We start from the raw sequence: 19,291 nt of genomic DNA, 5'->3' as shown, positions 1-19,291 counted from the left end.
CACAGCCACTGTCCTTGAGCACCTCAAGGCCATTCCCATCTATCACTAAACCAAAGCAGCAAGTAATATTGGCTCATACCTCAAAAAAGGTAACAGGGGTGGTAAAACAGTTAAACCAGGTGTTTATTTGCTAAATTTGAGCAGTTCACTTAAAAAGCCCCATTTACTATGCAGCTGGCCACCCTTACTTCTGTGACTTTCTTCTGCATTTTAATAGGCACAACATATGACACAAATACACAGTGGACAGTGCCCCAGATGAACCCTATTAGCTTAATGCACACCAGCTCCTCTTAATAGCAAAATGAGCAGCAACAAAACAGAAAGGAGAAGTTATCCTTTTATACCATCCAAGCCTGGGTTTGTCATGGCAATCTGAGCATTGAACTACAAAGCCTCACAACACCACTCAATATGAGGCAGGCTGAAATGTTTATGCAGGCAGAGCAGCACCATTCCTCCTGGAACTGCCTTGGCTCTCCAGCAGCTCTTCAGTTTCCTCTGCTGCTCCACCAAACAGGCAATTTGGATGCACAACACATTGCCTTTATTCTTTTGCACAGTGTGATTCTCATTCCATACAGGTATTTTTTTTTCCCCACAAACATGCTACAAAGGTTATTTTGGATGCTGAAGGTAAGAGTGTCAATAGCTCAATGCATTCCCAAGGGATGCCTGGAAGCACACACAGACCTGTCCTGTTCAAAGCTGCCCCTGTTGGTCTGTGAGCACTTTCACCTGCTGTTTACCAAGTCAGAGTGCTTTATTTGATCAGAGCTGCTAACAACATCTCCACAGCATCACCCCAAGAGGAGAAGTCAGATAACACTCCTCTTCCCTTAGCTCCATGTTAGATCCCAGCTTCTGCTCATGTACTGTAAAAATAATTTACTCAGCCTGCTGTGTTCAGTGACATTCCAGCAGTGGCCATACTGGGATCATCACTGGTTCTCACTTTAGATGAGCTTGGGCTTAATAGGAAAGGGTCACAAGAATACAGATCAAATAACTTTTATCCCTACTAAAGTAAAAAAAGGCAAGTACAGAGAAAAGTAAGCAGGTTGCTTAAAGAAGAAAGATGGAATTACTAAACAATAAACATTTCCTAGAAGAGATCAAACTAATCAGTACAGAGGCATGCAGATCTTTTAAGTTCTCCCTGTTGCCAAAGGTTTCCTTCCCACAGTCAGATAGGAAAAAATCTGGAGAAACATAAGCTAGACAAAACCAAAGTAGATGGATAACTAATTGGAAAAATATGCATTGAGATTTACTTAATGGTTTCCTGTCAAAAATGTAAGAACATTGAGTGTGGTTCCAGAGAGGCCTGTCCTGGGTTCACGTCTACTCAGTATTTTCAGTAATTGCCTGGGTAATGGAATAGAGAACTTGCTTATTAAATCTGCACAAGACACTAAGAGTTACATACTGGAGAACAAGACTAGAATGCAAAAAGATTCTGGCAAATTGAAGTAATAGTCTGAAAAGTATAGGAGGATGCAGCAAGACAGCTACCAAGTTTACTCTTCAGAAATAATCAACTTCATAATTACAGAATGAGGAGCTAAGTATCCATTCCTCAGGGAGGAGCTGAAGATTGCCATGAACTACAAAGCAGAAATGAGCACCTCACACAGCAATGCAGCAGCAGAGACACTGGGATATATAAAGAGGTGTTTCACACATGCATGACACCAAAGCAGTCCCAACACTTGACTCACAGCTGGGAAGATCCCACCTGGCACACAGCCTAGATTCCAGCACTGCACTCTGATGCCATCAGAGAGCCCCTGCACACCAAGGTGGTGACAGAAGCAATGCAAGGTTACAGCCAGGAGGGAATGATCCACTTCCCATGTTTATGGACAGTTACACACTGAAAGTGCAGGCAGATCAAGCCACATCCTTTGCTACCAGAGGGGCAATTTACTGTGTCCCCTCTCAGTAACAGCAAACAGCTGGGAGAGATTTCTGTGTGGATTCCCCAAGAGTGAAGGTTAAATCCCATCAGAAGAGCTGAAGAGACTGTTCTGGTCTTGTGACAAGAGCATGAAGCAGCTCTCAAGTCCCTCCTTTTCTCAGACTGTTCAGGCACAACAGGCAATTCCTCTCACTCTCAAAATCAGTCCAGTCATCACCTTTTAGTGCCCAATAAAATAAGGGTAGCAGCACTAAGACCAAGCACACTGAAATCCTCAATGTCCTCAGCAATTCAGCTCTGACCTGCAATACAGCAGGGAAATGTTTCTCACCTGCAGTCTGCTGAACTGCATTTCCAGCCCACAAATCAGCAGCAGTTAAAATGCAACAAATCCTTCTCACTGAAACATCCCTCTCCAGAGAGCATTTCTGTGCCTGCCAGAGGGATATCTGTCACAAATGAGGCAGAGAAGGAGCTCCCCAAGCACTCCATCACACAGTGCTATGTGCTGCAGAGATTTCACAGGGTTTATTTTTCTCCTGCATTGTTTCCAAGGTATCAAGGAATGCCTAAACATTCAGAAGTATCTCCAGCTCTCCACAGTGGTGGATTTCAACCGTCTCTTCTCCTATTTATTTGTTTTATAGTCCAACAAGAACCACTGCAACACTGGCAGCAGCCAGCTCTTACAAGCTATTGCAAACTGGAGTGAAAACTGGTCAGCCATAGAACAGAAAAGCTGATCCCTGCAAGCAAAAGATGTGTTAGGTGAAGAAAATCACTGCAAATGGAGAGCACCATGAATCAGTCTGCCATGAAGCACAACCTGAGAGAAAGCAGAGAAAAACAACCAAGCAGGTCTTCAAATCTCAGCACAGAATAAGCTGCCTCATGACACAGAGAGAAACTCCAGATCCCAAGGCATAAGCAAAGATCAGTGTTACCACAACAGTTCCCTGTGTTGAGGCTGTTTTGGGTGTTAAGGAGAAGCAAAGTCTCCACACACTGAGTAAGATGGATTTACCAACTTGAGAACAAAACCATTAATGGTTTCTTCTCCTGCAATCCCTCCTCCAGTGGAAATATCTTAACCTGCCCTGCATGCATGAACATCATTCTCAACCAATATCTGTTAAAGAGCATTTTGATATCCATCATCTAAAGCCAGCTGAGTTAATGAAATTAAAAAAAAAAAAAAAGAAAAGCAAAACAACAAAAAATTCTTCCTTTCCCCTTCCTCACCCCCACCTCATCTACTGTACTGTTCATATTTTTGTGTTCATGCCCCAGAAATGACATTAGGACTGGAAGCCTGACAGCTCTTTCTGCCAAGTGTGGCTGCACCTTTTCAAGCAGGGAACTTGAATCTCACAAACTGTCAGCAACGAGCCCACGTACTGACAGAGCCCAAGAGGCTGCCCAGCACTGAATACACAGAAAGCCACTTTGCTGATGATGAATGGCTATTGAACCTGCTTGAAAAAGGACAGACAGCTCCTTAGCTCAGCTTTAGTCACACTCTCCTCCCTGCCAGGACAACTTCTGTGCAGCCTGGAACAACTGAAGAGATTCCAGCAAAGTCTGTGGATCCTTTCCCCAAGCCAGAGTTATCTTTGTTATTCTTGATTTGTATTTTATTCCTGAGAGTTACAAGGACTTACAAAGAGAGGATTTGTGCCTTGTGTTGCTTCTGTGCAGACACCTAATTTGCAGATTTTTCTTGAAACTTTCCAGATTTCCAATGTCCTTAACAATATTTGCATTTACTGCCAGAGTGAGATTTGAATCATTTGCAATGCATGAAAACAGACCCAAACTAAAGAGCTGCACTTAAAATGTCCTATTTTTTTCATGGAAGACAAGCAAGCCTTGAAAGGAGGGAGGTTTGATAACCTCACAGTTTTTCCCTCTGCTGGCTCATAGAAATGTTGAGTCTAAAGGACCTGAATGCTTCTGTTTTAGAGAACCTGATTTTAAACAAAAACCCTCTGGAAAACAAAAATAACAGTAAAACTGACATAGCAGAACACCAGGAAGTTTGCAGGTTTTTAGTTTCTGCCGTAGCCTGTAAAGACAATGGGTATTTATCACATCAAAGACAAAACACTCATGCAGTGGTTAGTCAGGACACTGACAGATACTTAGTCACCTGCTCAAATAAACCCAGGTATCTTTTCCTCCCAGAAAACAGAAACAACATTTAATATTTATGAAGACAAAAACAGGACCAGCAAGACCAAATCAAGGAGGAATTTAATACACATCCATTGCAGTGCTTCACCTGTCTCAGAATTTTAATAAACTCTGTTTTTCAAATATCTATAAATGTAACCTTCCTGATGGAGCTGGGGAAGGGAGAACTAGGCACAGATTATACCCTGCCAAGAGCCCAAATGGAAAAAAACTTCTGGTGAATCAGATCAGAAAATGCAAGCAAGCCTAAGGGGAACAACCCACGAGGCACAACAATGGAAACTCCCGAAGCAAAGAGCAAAATGCCTTACTAGGAAAAGGCTCACAAGGAATTCTAACTCTGATGAGATGTAAATCACCAAATTACTTCATTAAACTTCCTCCAGCTCGTTTTTGGCAGATTCTCCTAAATTTAGCAACTTCTCAATTGACTAAAATAACTGTATTTGACAGGTGTCCTATTATTAGTCCTAGCAAAACCCCCACAAGCAAAAATTCATTAAGCACGTAAGACAAAGTTGAAATTCGCTCTAACAGGCAAAAAGGGAAAAAAGCTTGTTTTGGTACAATCACAAATCCTGCCAGTTCACACAGTGACTTCCTGATGTGAATGCTTTTTTACCAAACAGCTTCCAAACTGAGACCAGTTTCTTACATAAACCATTTAAACACATGTAAGTGATAGTGATTTTAAGGTCACTACCCACTAGTTGGATTCCACTTGCAAAAATGACAGATTTTCTAGACCCAAAGCAAAAATAGCTAAGCATTTAAAAAGATCTTTGTTACTAGCCATATTTCTGAGAAGTTAAACTCCTTACATGACATTTCAGTCTGGATTCTATGATTCAAACCTCCTTGTAGCAGTTTTCAAATAAGATTAATTTCTTTTTGAGCTAACTATGACAGCAAACACATTTGGACTTTTTTTTTTTGCCTCTGTAATAAAAACAGTGTTGATTTATTTCACCCAGGTAAAGGAGATTTACCAAACTGGAAAAACTCTTAGGAACAGGCTTCTGAGCCTGTACATGAATTGCAATTATGCATCAAACCTGTAACTACCAAAGGATTAGGTTAGCTCTGCTCTTATTAAGGCAGCAGACTCCAGGGCATGTAAAGCTGTATCCAACACTCCTGGCAGGCAGAATTTCTTAGGGCATTTTTAATTACACATTCAAAAATGCCACTCAGTTTTTAAGTCCTCAGAAAACCACTGCAAGGGAAATGACAGGGACTTAGCCTGAGCCCTGCTGTATAATTTTTCCAGACTAGCTCAGGTCCTGAAGCATTTGTGGTGCCTCGTGGTTTCACAGCAGGGAACAAACCAGGGAAGATATTGATAAAAATCCATCTCCTTGGCTCAGTATTGCTTAAAATAAATTTTTGCAAAGCTGTATGCTGAACACCAAGGCAGAAAGGACTTTACACCCTATTAATCTATTTATGATTACATTATTTTTATACATTTATTATTATTTATGTTCTGCAGATTGGTGGGTCATTTTTGTTGTGAAGCATATGAAGCATTAATGATGAACTGTAAAACTCCTTCATGTTCCATATCTAAATTAAAATTAAAAGCTTTCTTACTTCACATTTTCATGGGCATCGTTTTGCCCCATGAAAAGCTTTACCAGCTTTTTCCACACTACTGCAATATCCAGGTCAGAGGCTCCTGTGCACACCACAAATCTCTTTACACACACCAGTACAGACACCTCCTCTTTAAACGTGGGCAGATCTTTGTCACAGAAGGATTTAGAGAGATTCAAGTAAACTGGTTTTAAACACTACTTTTCTCAAATCAAGTGAAGAGGTAAATCAAAGGGGAGAGGGGTTCTTACACAGCTTCCATCTCCAAGTCATCCTCATCATCCTGAGAGAGCTGTAGGTAAGGGTTGTCTGATGCTGGACGGAACTTGTACCCAGTGAGGACAAAGAACACCAGGGTGGCCATTTCATCCAGCAGCTGCAAGTGAAAACATGAGACTGAGATTGAGGTTCAGTCCTGCTATGCTCTGTGGTCACAAAACATTGCTCCTCATTCGTAAGGTTCAAGGTTTAATGGCCAAGAGGCCTGGGCCACAGCAGAAATAAAATAATTCCTGTCTGGTTGTCATCAATCCCAGGCTAAAGGCTGTCAAATCCTTTGTTCTTTCAGTTTTCCCTGTCACTTTAAATAGAGTTACAGTTCTATCCATCTCTCCAGAGCTTTCAAAGAACTGTGGCAAGACTTGGCTTTTAAATGGTGGGGGAAGGAATCATCCCTGTGTTGCTTAGTTTTTCCAACAGTTAATGTATTCCAAGGACTCCCTGCACAGTCACTTGGATTATGAGTTAAGAAACCAAGTATTTAGAAGTCCATAGGCAAAAGAAGCCTGTAGATGGAAGAGCAAAAGCCTATTTCCCTGGCTCCCTCAGGCTTCAATTATATAGAGCAAACCTGACTAATTTTTTCTCCTTTGTATGTTCTTGATTAATTTCCTTCAGACATTTTTAAATTGAAAGACTGAAAATCAATAATGCAATTACTTTCAGACATCTCATGTATAATCCAGCAGCCTTGCTGGACAAGCATAAAATCAAGAATATATTCTTTCACCTTAAGCACATCAGTGATAAAATCAAGAGGAGGCAGGGTACTGCACTGTGCTTTGAGATGTTTTAGTACAACGTGAGGAACATTTTATGGAATTTTGTTGTGCAGTTATATTTAAAGAATAATAGAGAAAAACATCAAGAAATTGATGTCTTTTCCTTTGCTGGCAAATACCTGGTACAGCCATTTCCACTGGAATGGAACAGCAATCTTTATGAGAATTGCAATGATCCGTGTGAAGTAAATGTAACACACAATCTGGGAAGGAAAAGGAGAAAGCATGAGAACAACAGCACCATCCTTACAGAACCTTCTTACCCCAGAGAAACAGCTCAAGCAATTCCCAGACAACTCATTATGTCAGACCAGCATTATTATGCTCCTCAATAAACATGGAAGATACAGGCTGAGGGTTCTACTGCTTGTTGAACATCCAATAACACAAACTATTGGTAACATACTCAAGTTACAGCAGGAAATTCTTTAAGTATTACAATTCCATAGAATTTCAAGAATCACAACTGTAATTTATTACTCTTGCCACTTAGGAGAGCCTGAAATGAGGCCGTTGGAAATCATTAAGAAGCCTGTGTTCTCCTGGGAAACGTACTCATGGCTCCCACTGACTTAATCAGGAACTGCACACATGCATCTCCAGGCACCATTTGGTCCCAAGTTTAATTTTTAGCAAGTTTACAGTATGTTATTCAAGCCCATCAATTCAACTGGCAGCTCAAGCTGTCTCCAGAGGAAATCAGGAAGCATTACAAATAGCTGGAATTTAAAGAGAGACAGAAGGATATAACCATTAGGAGAAAAAAAGGAAGTTGCTTTTAGGATTGTAAGCCAGTTGACCAAGATGCCAAAGCACAGCAGTGCCAAGAGCCTCCACCACATGCACCAGCTGCAGTAGTTTCCAATAAGTATTCCATCAAAAGCTTTGAACAGCTTCCAAGCTCCCCACATGCATGTGTGCAGGTGTTTGACTTACCATGACATAGTAATGTCTGAAGAGCTTCAGCTTTGCTAGGTTAATGGCAGCTATCAAGAGAACACAAAAGTCCATCAGAAAATTGTTAACACAAGACAATTTCTTTTGATGCCTGTCTGCAGGGTAGGCAAGTGGTCAAAACCAGGACTCAGGTAATCCCAGGCTAGAAGGATTTTACTGAGGAGTGCCAGCTGGGCATGTACACATACAGGATAACTCCCAGGCTGGGGTGAATTCATTCTTAAAAAGGGAACTGAGATTGCTTTTGCATTAAACTTTATATGCACACACTCTGCATTACAGAACCTTCCTCTACCTGTGTACAGCCAACTGCATACTGTCACTCTCCTGCCAGAAGGGCCACTCCACCTGACACTGCCTCCTAGAAAATTCCTGTCTTGTCTAGAGCCCTCCCTGACCTGCTCCATGCCTACAGCTGAGCTGAGCAACTTGCAGGTAATCACAGCTCTGGGAACCACTGCACCTTGCTGAACAGCAGCCCAAGCACCTGAAAACCTAAGCAAGGTCCTCTATCATGGCTCAGGCACAACTCACAAGCTCAGGAAATCATCCTGAGCAGTTCCCAAACGTGCCAGCCCAGGCCCAGGGCAAACCTGCATTATTGCACTCATCACATCAGCTGGAGAGCACAGAGAGCATGTGAACCAGCTGAGGTCAACAACAGATGGAGCAGCTGTCAGCTCTGCTCTGAGAGTCAGCTTTTAGATGTGCAGCAGGATTACAAACACAGGCCACTGATGCTTTTGTGACAACATGAGAGGCAAAGAGTCCAAGATCTGTTGACAGCATACAGAGATGCAGTTCAGAGCCAATGAACATGAGATGCCAGTTAAAAAATACTGCCACATATTTACTGGTATTCCCTCCAAGTCCTCCTAATGTATTTATCAGATGTGGAAGTGCAATACATCGAGCTGAAGTTCACCTGCACCCCCTCACAGAACTCACCCACTGCAATGATTTATAAAAGGCTGCATATATTTGCATGTAAGGTCTTCCAGGTTCACAAGACAGCAAGGTACAGTATTTGAGATGAGGGAGAGGAGAGCTAATAGCTCCCTAAGAAATGCTTCACCTCCTCTGATGAAAATAAAGCAGCTTTTCTTATGCAAAGGAAGTGTCAAATGCACCACTGCAAATAAATTCCTGTAGGTTCCTACTACAGAAACTAGTGAAGACAGCCAGCATTCTATTATAAAACTACTTTTATAATCTAAAGATGAAGAGTCCCTTTCCAGTTTACCTTTAGTGTTCCTGGGGTACTACTGAAAGCTACAGACACCTCAAGCCAGATACAAACCCTCCTCCAGCAGACACACTCTAAGAGCAGCAACCTGACCAACACAAGGCATGAACTGACTGATGATCTGTAGTTAAGAGCTTTTCCTAATAGAGTTGGTGAAAGATGAAAGCATGTAAATATGCATGGTAAGTGCAGTGAATTGTGAAACAGGAAAGCAATATTGTCCTATTTAAAGAAGAGCTGCATTGAGTGTGACCATGAAGATCTTGTGATTTCCCACACACTGGTTTGCACACAGAAGGATCTATTTTGAACTCAACATGTCCAGCTTCAAGAACTGCCACCAGTTGGTGCATTGACAGGCCAGGAGAATTACCAGGCTTTGTAGTTGAAGGAACACCAACTCAACAGCTGTGATTCAAGCTGCCAGTCTATCAGTGCTTTACAGTCAACACCAGTGAGCTGGGGAGTCATTTCTGCTGGATTCATGCACTGCATAGGAGGAAAGGACAGCAAAGCCAAAGATCTGACTGCCAGATGAAGTGTCATAATTCCACCTCTCCCAGTTAGAGATGGAGCACAGCTCAACATCTCAGCTATTCATCATGATAATCAATAGCAAAGAGTCATAAATTGTGTATACAAAATCAACTGGCATATTCACATATTCAATGTCTGAGCATGGGAAGGAAGGGCAAGGAGAGGGGAAAAAAAAGACAGCCACCACCAAGGAGAAAGGCTAAGGAGGCACCTGTGGAAGCTGACTTGCTCTCCTCAACTGCAGCAATATATCTCTCCACTATCAGATACGTAAGTCAGCATTAATGGATGTCTACAAAATTCTGCCAGTTTTTTTTTTTTAAACAACTCAAAGTTACAGGACACACTGTTCTGGAGAAAAATCTAAAATCATCATTGCTTGGCATCAGCAGCTTGTGAATTGCTTCTTCACAGGCTGAATGTGCTCCAAGTAGTATTATTGGAGTCTTGCTATCATGGACACTCCAAGATTTCTGTTCACCTCAGCCTGGCAGCCCAGACAGCAACAGCAGCATTTACAAGGAGCAAGGCTCAGCCAGCAGCTGTCACTTACAACTTGAATCACTTGCAACCCAAACCTGTAAGGCTGTGATAACACAGCAGCAATCTCAGCATGCAGTAAAGGTTGGGTAAATTTATATTTTGAGTATGATAACCATTCTGCAAAGGACAGTACTTAACTGCAGAGAAAGGAAAAAAATTTAAAGAGAGACCTTCCACCAAAAGTTTCAGAAATTAATTCATGCTCTTTCAAACAGTAATTAGAAAGATAAAAGCCACCTTCCACAGAAGATTTATAGCATCTATACCTTGCTTCACTCAGCTTTCCCTCTCTATCACCATTTACTTTAACAGCTTGTGCCTGCAATAGCCTAATCTGCATCGATCAAAACAGAGCACACCCAGTGTTTTGATAAGCAGTCTCTTTTTGAGATTGTCCCCATGCTAATTTCCAATGTTGAGGCTGTCTAGAAGATGGAAAAAGAAGCTGGACTATCCACTTGTACACCACACAATAGCCTTTTGATGAATAAACCTAACCTTTTCAGGATATGTATGCAATAACAATCACAGGATTGCAGCTGAGGGTGCAGGGAGCTTGAGCCCAGACAATACAATCCATAAAGAAAAACCATAATGCAGCCTGTGAACATGCTCAAGGTACAGCTGAGAGTATTTCTTCAATGCTTTGCTTGCCCTACTCACGCTGATGCATTTGAGATGTGATTTGTGCCATTATCAAACTGTAAATGGAAGCTTTCTGCTCTCCCCCAATGATGCAGCACATGTAGATCTAGCCCTTGAAAAATCAGCTCTGAGATGACAGCCTGAGCTCTCTGCTTAAAAGCATTCCTGTACTAGAAAGAAGAGGTCAGACAGATACAGCAAGGCTCAGTGTCACCAAGAAGGTGGCACAGACTTGTTAATCTTGAATGTCCTGAACCACATCAGCCATTTGGCACAAAAGTGCTCCACTAGGGTCAGATGAAAGTCCAAAGCACAGGATCAGCACCCTATCTCCAGCACAGAGCTGCCACATCAACCCTGGACAGCTCTCTGGGGCACCTGGAAGTGGTGCTGAGCCCAGGCAAGCATGGGCTGCTCTGCACCACACAGGACCAGCCTCTTTGTTCACAGCATTTTCATGGCACAGCAGCAGGAAGACACTGAATACTGCAAATGGTTTTTCCTGACATGGGTGCAAGCACAAAAGCATTAATCATCATTTGCCCACTGCACAGAGCACAGGGAATGAATGATGCCTGGAGCAACAGGCTGCCATCTATTTCCCTAATTCTGCTGCCAACTCTAACTGCAGTGCTCCAGGAAAACTGCAACCCATGATCCAACAGTGCCATACCAAATCTCTCATCACAAACACACAGGTACCAGCAGAACAAACTGCTTTCCAACCCATTCCTCCCTCAAACAACACAGGATGTGATCACAAGAGTGTGCTATGAGACCTTTTGGTCCAGTGACCAAAAACTGGGAGTTTCAAACAAAAATGATGTATAAATTATATATATACTCCCTCTCTTTTCTCAAGATGCCTGTAAACAAGGTGGTGGCAGTTGAGCAGCTTTGCAGGCTGAGCAATTCTAGGTCAGTTTGCAAGGATGATTTCCTTAAATCTGCAAGACATTTGCAACGCAGATCTACAAATGGACAGAGAGCAAAGGCTCCCACCTGAAGGAAGATACAGTGACAGATCAAGGGTGTAGCTAAGCACTTGCTTAAGTCTGAAGGTGGCGATTTTAAAAGGGGAGGAAAAAAGATTCTAAAAATGGGATGTTTACGCCCACTGCTGTGCAAGATAAGAAGCCTGTGTAGGTCAGATATACTGCTTTAAAGATTACCTTCAAGGGAAAAAAGCAAACAACCAGGCAGCTCAAACTCAGCCATAGCACTGTGCCCTGCCTACTCTTCACTAGCAATCCAGAGCATCTGGGTATGTAAGGTCTCCCTGGATAATTATGGCTTTAGACCCATTTCTCCAGCTTTCCCACTTTGCTTTTCTTTTAAAATATCTAATCTAGTTTAAATTACTATTAGCTAGTGACTCCAAATCAGTGCCACTTATAACAGGCTTTTTTATTAATTGTATGTTGCTAAAACAAAGGCCCATGACAAACCCAGACTAAAGGTCTGGTAAATCCAAATCTGCTTCATTCCTAATCCAGTCACACTACAGTCATGGCTGCCCCCTGACCCAGGGGACTGCTACCTAATAAACAGGTGGAGAAGCAGCTGGAAGAGAGCATGACAAACAGTCAGGAAACACCACCAGGACACTGAGCCGTGAAGTCCTGGAGTTGTTAGTCCCAACAGATGCAAGGAAGAAAAAATAGTTTTCCTTAGGTCTTTGTCATCAGCAAGGACATCACCAGAAGACTCAGTGCCAGGAAAAACAGCTATTGAATGTGTAGTATGTAATTCCCCAATACATCCTATAAGTTAATGAAGTCTGTGTGAGAGAAGAGGGAAAGCAGCCCTTGACTAGACAATAAATCCCAGCAAGCCAGAGGCAGCCCAGCTAGCAGTGTCTGCACACAACCCAGCCAGCTCTGACCATGGGACACTTAAACTGCATAATGAGAAAACCCAGTAACTTTTACTACTCCAGGAGAAAACTGCCTTTAACTGCAGGGAAAAAATGCTTGTGATTTAATAGTAAGCATTAGTTCTATTTTTTATTCCCATGAGAAGCTGAGACATCGAGCAGCGCCTCTGAAGAACAGGGCCTCCAAAGGAAGCTTACAGAGCATGTGGTTCTAGTGAAGAGAATTCATTGATAAGCCTAACATGAATGATTTCACTTTTTTACAGTGCAACCAAATCACTTTTGGTTTTCTCAACCAGCCACACTAGCAGCATGACAGCATGAGGTAACATTCTGCTTCTGGCATCACTTTGCCATTCACTTGCTCCCCGTGGGCTCCTTTCAACAGCCTCTAAATAGTCCAACCAGATTGCATTTCACAAGTGAGTCCCAGCACTGCAGCCACAATCTGCTCCCAGCCTGTGCAATGTTTTCCCTGAAAAATCTATTCCTTAGCTATTCTTTTATTATCAATGGAGCATAACAGAGTTGCTAAGTCCCCCTGCACAGTTACTGAACTTGCAGGATCTGCACAACCAGAGGGCAATACCAGTAGGTAAAGCTGGGAACAGCAGTAGGTCACTTTCAGGATAAAGAGCATCATCAGCCATGGAGGACAACACAAAACACAGGACTAAAGCAGACCTGAAGTGCTATTGTGCATAGCACTGACTAGCTGTAGAGACACAGCCAGTTCCTCTCAAATTAATTCATTAATTTTTTTCCCCCCACATTTTTTACACACCACAGTGCATCCTATAGAACTGCCTGGATTTACTCAGATCTGGATTTCACCTGGTATGAGGTGGATAGGCTGAGCCTATACACTGAACATCCCTGCTGTCAGCCACCTCACTTCTCTCCTTCTCAGCATGTCTGAGGTTTATCAAACTCCACAGCACCATCTTGTGATAACAACCATGATAGGTACAGGGAGATCACATGGGGCCACACAGACCTGAAGGGTTTCTGTCTTAATTACATGCATTAATTGCTGTGTGCTCACCACCAGGACACAGATCCATGGCCATTCAGCAAAGAACCAGGCCTGACATGTGTGAAGTCCTTGGTTCAGGAGAAAGACTGCTTCAAGGAAATCTGAACTTATCAGGACTTTTTAAAGGTAAGAGCATAAATACTCCAGAACATATGTTCAGTGGACAAGGTAAAACAAATCCACCAGTAAATGTCACTGAAGCCAAGTGAATACACTGATAAGAAAGCTACCAATAACATTTATATTATTTTGATAACTGACCTTTTTAACATTTGTTTCTATCAGAAATTAGTAATTTTCCACCATTAGGTTTGGGGTAGGTAGCTTGAAGGATTGTTGTTTGGTGGTTTTTAACAGCTTGGAACATCAGGAAAGCATTCTAGGCTCATCACAAGTATTGTTTAGATTTAACAGATGGCAGAAAATGAACTAATCAGTGGTCTATACAGAGCTAAGTTCAGTACCCAGCCTTACATTTCACCTACAATCAGCAGTGAAGTGCAGAAATGTCTGTGAAAGCCAAGAAAAAGGCTGGAAGAGTATCCAGATCTGGATACAGAATTCCAGAAAGGAGAGCCAAGAGCTGAAGGATGGGACTCAAGTTAAAAGGCTGTTGCCAACCAATGACCTTCTACAGATGAAGCTTTGGAAAGTAAACCACAGAATGACAGAAGATGGAAAAGGCTGCCTGCTTCCAAGGAAGCCAGTGCTGTGCTCCACAGCTTGGATCCAAGGACCTAACCCAGAAGAAATGAGCAGATAAGGCAGGAAAAGCACACTCTAGAGCAGCCGTGTTTGGCCTTTCCATCCACCCGCTCCTTTCCAGTGCTACAATAAACATAACTCCACTTTCCACAGGCAGCCCTTGGAGCTGCTGCACAAACATGGACAAGTCAGGAACTGTGCTATGTTGAATGCCAAGTTATGTTTTGTTTCATAATGAAGTTTATTTCCCTCTATTCTGTCAGGAATACATTTCTGCAGAAATTGAAATAAGTGGGTCTATTTGGGCTAATAGTCAGCAATTCTGGAATTCATTTCTAGTTCTGTTTCTGAACACTCAAGTGAGGAAAAAATGGCAAATCTGTCAAGATGATTTGCTCTGGATGTCATGTCTAGCTTGAGAGCTGTGCAAGGAGCAGAGAATGGGTTATACACTGCAGTTCTGATAATTAAAGCAATACAGGAAAAAGGTAATTTTGCAAAAGTTATTCCCATGAGCCCACTGAGGAAAAGCAGAGGGGCACTAATACAGCGTAGATGTATAGCCTTAGTTTGGTTTTTACATCAGCATCGTGTGTTTGAAATTCTGGCATTATAATATGTAGCATAAAAGAGGACAAAGAATACAGATTACTTGCCTTTCCCATCTGTTGCTGAAGCCTCTTGCAAATGTCTTATTGACCTGAAAAATAAAGAATAGATTAATGGTAAGTTTTACACTCCCTTTTCATAGCAGTTCTCTAGATCACTGATAAGTTTTGTTAGCTCTTTATGGCTGGAGTATGATCTTAATTAACTGTGCTTAGCACTGCACACACTTTACCCTCATGCCCCCAGCTCAGGCAGTCAGCTCAAGTATCTCTATTTCCTTGGGATTAAGAAAGCAGATTGCTAAAACCTACTTCAGCCTACAGAAGGCTTTGTGGGAGGGAGGGAGCAGAGAAACTGGGGCATTTTCCAGCATAATGCTTTCCACTTGTACAATTAAGCTGAGCTACTCTTCCAAGTACTGCCAAGCATTTGGCATCTTACTGCTCTTTTAAGGTCTTTTCATTTAAATAGTTGATTACAGCTTACATATCTACATAGGCAACTTATGTAACAGAAACTACCCTGCAGGAATGTAAATTCAGGGGCCAAGTCTTAGTCACCTTGCTCACATGAGTCATCCCACCAGCTGCAGTGACACTATCCAGAGGAAAAAGGGGCAGGATTTTATGTCAGAGGCTTCACTGCCAGTTTATGTTGGCACCATGGCAATGCAGGAACACTGGTTGCACACCATAAACAGTCACAAAAGACAGCTCCCATTTGTTTTTCAGATACAATTCCTTTATAGAAATAAGTTTTGTACCAACACCTCGCTAGGTTGGGCACACAGATCCCAGCATAAGGTAGCAAGAACTGTGACTGCAGAAGCCACCTTTATCATAGGAGATTGAGTCCCTCTGCAACTGAAGTTAATATCCCTCAGCTTTTATTTACCATTGCCAAATCCTCCTCAACCTCAGAGCTGAAGCACTTTTGACTGGAGCAAGGGGAAGGGCACGTGGGTAGAGCAAATATCTTGAAAAAGATCTCCCAGCCTTGGCAGAAGGCCACCAGGAGTGTGCAGGGGAAGAGACAGCTGAAACCCACCTTCACAAGTCAAGCTGGAGCTTATTTCCATCTACTGAGCCACACCTCTGAAAAACTCAAGAGTTACACTCTAGAGTGATGACATGCTACCAGACATTTATATAATCTGCATTTCAGAAAAAAATAATGGAGATACTGGAGAAAAAGAGGAATATTGTGTGTTTACTAACCAAGGAGCCAGAAGCTCCTTGACATCCTCCTTTAAATCCAGCTGTTTATCCAATTAAGACAAAACGCATTTAGAAGATAAATGATCTGGCTAAGTGGCAAGCAGCAACAATAGTGTTTATCTGAATTATCTGTGTTTTGGTTGAGTTTTATGTAACCAACATTATTCCCTGCCAAGTAGAGTGGAAGGAAGGGCGGGGAAATGCTCCCTGTGGGATTATTTCTTATAAACAGTCAAATAAACATGCAGCTTCTGCTTGAAGGCAGCCCTGATCTAAGACAGCACTTCTGTTTTGAAATTTAGCAGTCAAGTATCTAATCTCAGTCACTGAAGTCAAATCCCATTTTTTTCAATTTAGAGAGTCAACACCTCTGCAAAATTCCAAGTCTCAAAACACCTACAGCCTTGCACAGTGTTGGCCACATGTAAACTGCCACCTACCTTCCCTTATCCCCACTCCAACATCCCCAAAAGGAGCATCTTCCACAGCACTAGACTGAAATGTTAAGGCTGATAGAAAAGTTAACAAAATGCTTGACTCCACAGGACCACAGAGCTCTTGTGTTTTGGCAGAGCTGTCACTGGCCTTTAGTTCACATGTTTTTCACATCCAGCAACTCACCATACCACTGGGAACAGGATGGCTCCACAGCACAGCAAGTCCACCAGGAAAAGGATTTCTTTCCACAGTCCATACTCAGTTGTCCCCTCCTCTGTTGACTCTATGATAATGTAGGCCACGTTTGCCAGCACCTACACAACAAGACAAGGTTCTGGTTTAGAAACTGCCCAGGGAGCCACTACAGGTGGCTGCCAGTTCTGCAAAGGCCCAGCCAGTACCATCAGTAATTTTTCTGCAGTTCTACACCCCAAAGTCACATGTTCAGCAGCATCTTCATAAGATTTACAGAAATGAAACTGATGGGAACTTACTCCTGCTGACATTCAGAAAGTAGTTCTTTTGTTATGTACTGTGCTTAATTTACTGTACCAGTTGAGATAAAAAGGAGCAAAATTTACTTTTGATACACAGATATAGGACTGTGTGGCAAATACAGCAATAGTGAAAACACATAATTCTAAATTAAGCCAGTAATTCAGACTGGTCATTGACCATCTTTTGTACTCCCCACCTGAGCTCTGTAAGAGCCTCAAACACTAATTAAATATACTTCTGCTAAGGGCTTGCATCTGGAAAGGCAAAATATCTCTTCTATATACAACAACAGCAAAAGTGCTGTTCTTCTATGTACTTCAGTTCCTCAAGTAGGAGACCAGCACTGAGCACTCTGAACCACTGGGAATGTTTCCCTCAGACCCAACAGACCTACAAGTCTTGTTTTTCCCATTTTTTATTTCATTAAGACATTCAGCAAGCATTTCAGCAGTGACAACTATAATTCATTTCCTCTACTTATTCAGCACTGTTTTCCAGCCCAGGTTTTGTCACACTCCTTATAGCCAGTTTTCATTTGTTGAAACTGTTTGATCACTATTATCTCATGTTCAATATGGGAGAAAAATTGGGAGAACTACAGTATCTTCTGGACTAGGAAATAGCCAATAGGCTCATACAAGCAAGAACTACATGCTACTGTGTGAAGCTTTCACAGCCTTTTCCAGTTTGCACAAGCAGCTCTCTCACAAGACAGGAAGTATGAGCACAGCTCAGTCCTCACCTGAAGTGGGATGACAATCATGAAAATTTTTTTGTCTTTATCTGACAGGATGTGTTTAATGAAAGCCCAGCCTGTGCCAATGAGGGCAATAGTGATGAACAGAAGAGCTCCCTTCAGTCTGAAAGAGAAACAGACACTGCAGTGAGAGACTACTTTATTTTATCACACTTCCTCTTTTGCCCGGGTTTCTCCCACTGCCAATAAAGCCACAAACCCAAACAAATGCTTCCCTATCCATAATTTTGGCAAGCACTTATCCATGCCACAACAGTGAAGCAGATGTACTTGGTACAACTCTGTATCACAGAGCAATATTAGGCTTCATTCACAATATATGCAATCTTTTCCTGGGGGAGTCATCCATTCACCATTGTGAGCAGCAGCAAATACTGACAGCTGTATCCACTTACCATTCACACCAGGAGCAAATGAGATACTTGAATATTAGTGTGAACAAAGAAAAGTAAAGCATTTGTTATCCTTTTACTCTTCCACGCACAGAAGTGCCAATTCTCTGCAGCTGCCCTCTGGAAATGGAGCTTTCCCCTTCACACAGGGCTGATTGCTGAGTCTTTGGTACTGTGGTGTGCATGAGAACAAAGATTTCCCACTCTGTACAGGAGGGAGACAGCCCCAGTAGCAATTTCAATCTATCACATCAATCTTCTGACCTACTTACAGGTGAGTGATGTAATAAACAACAGCCCAGCCCTCGATGGGGAATCCCTGAGAAGAGATGTAGTGATAGTCGATCTGGAAACAGAAAATACAGCACTTGACAAGCTGCTTTTGACACCCCACCCTCTAAAAACAGGTCTGCTCCACATCCACTGCCACTTTCACTTTCCAGTCAGTGTACAAACCCAGCTCTGTCACATTCAGAGAGCACTTCCTCCCAACATATTCTACTTTTGTTTAGCAACAATGAGATCATTTCCATTTGCTCTATTTCCTAAGTGCTAGTGGATGTATCTTGTACAATCTACATCCTTCCCACACAACTCCCCTGCTTAACTACAGTGAAACAACTGCAGTTGGAACCTATTTTTTCATTCATTTCTTTCAGGTTCAGTTGCTTTAGGTGACTAGAGGCTTGCTAGTTTCATTTTCACTGGAAGCCAGATTCACTTCATTAGACTGCAAAAATATTTGTAGCAGATATAACACCCTGGGCATGAAGGTGAAGAGCATGGCTGGCATAAACACTGAAGGATTAAATGCTTGCCATTACCTTGTTCATGAGATATATTTTCAGTGGAAAGTCAATGCAATTCAACAGAGACATTATCTATGGAAAGTCTCAGAGCTGATAAGGTGAGGTCAGTTGCCACACACCATAATATTTCCTTGCCTTTGAATTTTACAAACAAGGTTTTCATTTATTAATATTTACTATAAGTCCTGGAGCTGAAGCAGCAGCACAGCCCAAGCTTTCAGGACCACTGCAGATGGCCAAAACATTAAAATTTGT

General features: G+C 42.2%; 1 protein-coding gene across 7 annotated transcripts in view; it reads right to left on the bottom strand.

Annotated features, from left to right (window-relative positions):
* The window catches only part of GPR107 (G protein-coupled receptor 107), a 45,382-nt gene that overhangs the window by 13,185 nt on the left and 12,906 nt on the right, over positions 1–19,291 (bottom strand). For all 7 annotated transcript variants that reach the window (XM_071454005.1, XM_071454000.1, XM_071454001.1 and 4 more), the window contains 7 exons: positions 18,500–18,573; positions 17,821–17,938; positions 16,764–16,894; positions 14,973–15,016; positions 7,708–7,757; positions 6,891–6,974; positions 5,962–6,086 (listed from right to left, as the gene is read on the bottom strand). In XM_071454005.1, the coding sequence (XP_071310106.1) occupies positions 5,962–6,086; positions 6,891–6,974; positions 7,708–7,757; positions 14,973–15,016; positions 16,764–16,894; positions 17,821–17,938; positions 18,500–18,573 (626 nt within the window). The remainder of the gene's footprint in view (positions 1–5,961; positions 6,087–6,890; positions 6,975–7,707; positions 7,758–14,972; positions 15,017–16,763; positions 16,895–17,820; positions 17,939–18,499; positions 18,574–19,291) is intronic.

Source organism: Agelaius tricolor, unplaced genomic scaffold, assembly GCF_023055355.1.
Source record: "Agelaius tricolor isolate 1412-34295 unplaced genomic scaffold, bAgeTri1.0.p SCAF_38, whole genome shotgun sequence".
Taxonomy (NCBI): Eukaryota; Metazoa; Chordata; class Aves; order Passeriformes; family Icteridae; genus Agelaius; species Agelaius tricolor.
This window is presented reverse-complemented; position numbering and strand designations above follow the sequence as displayed.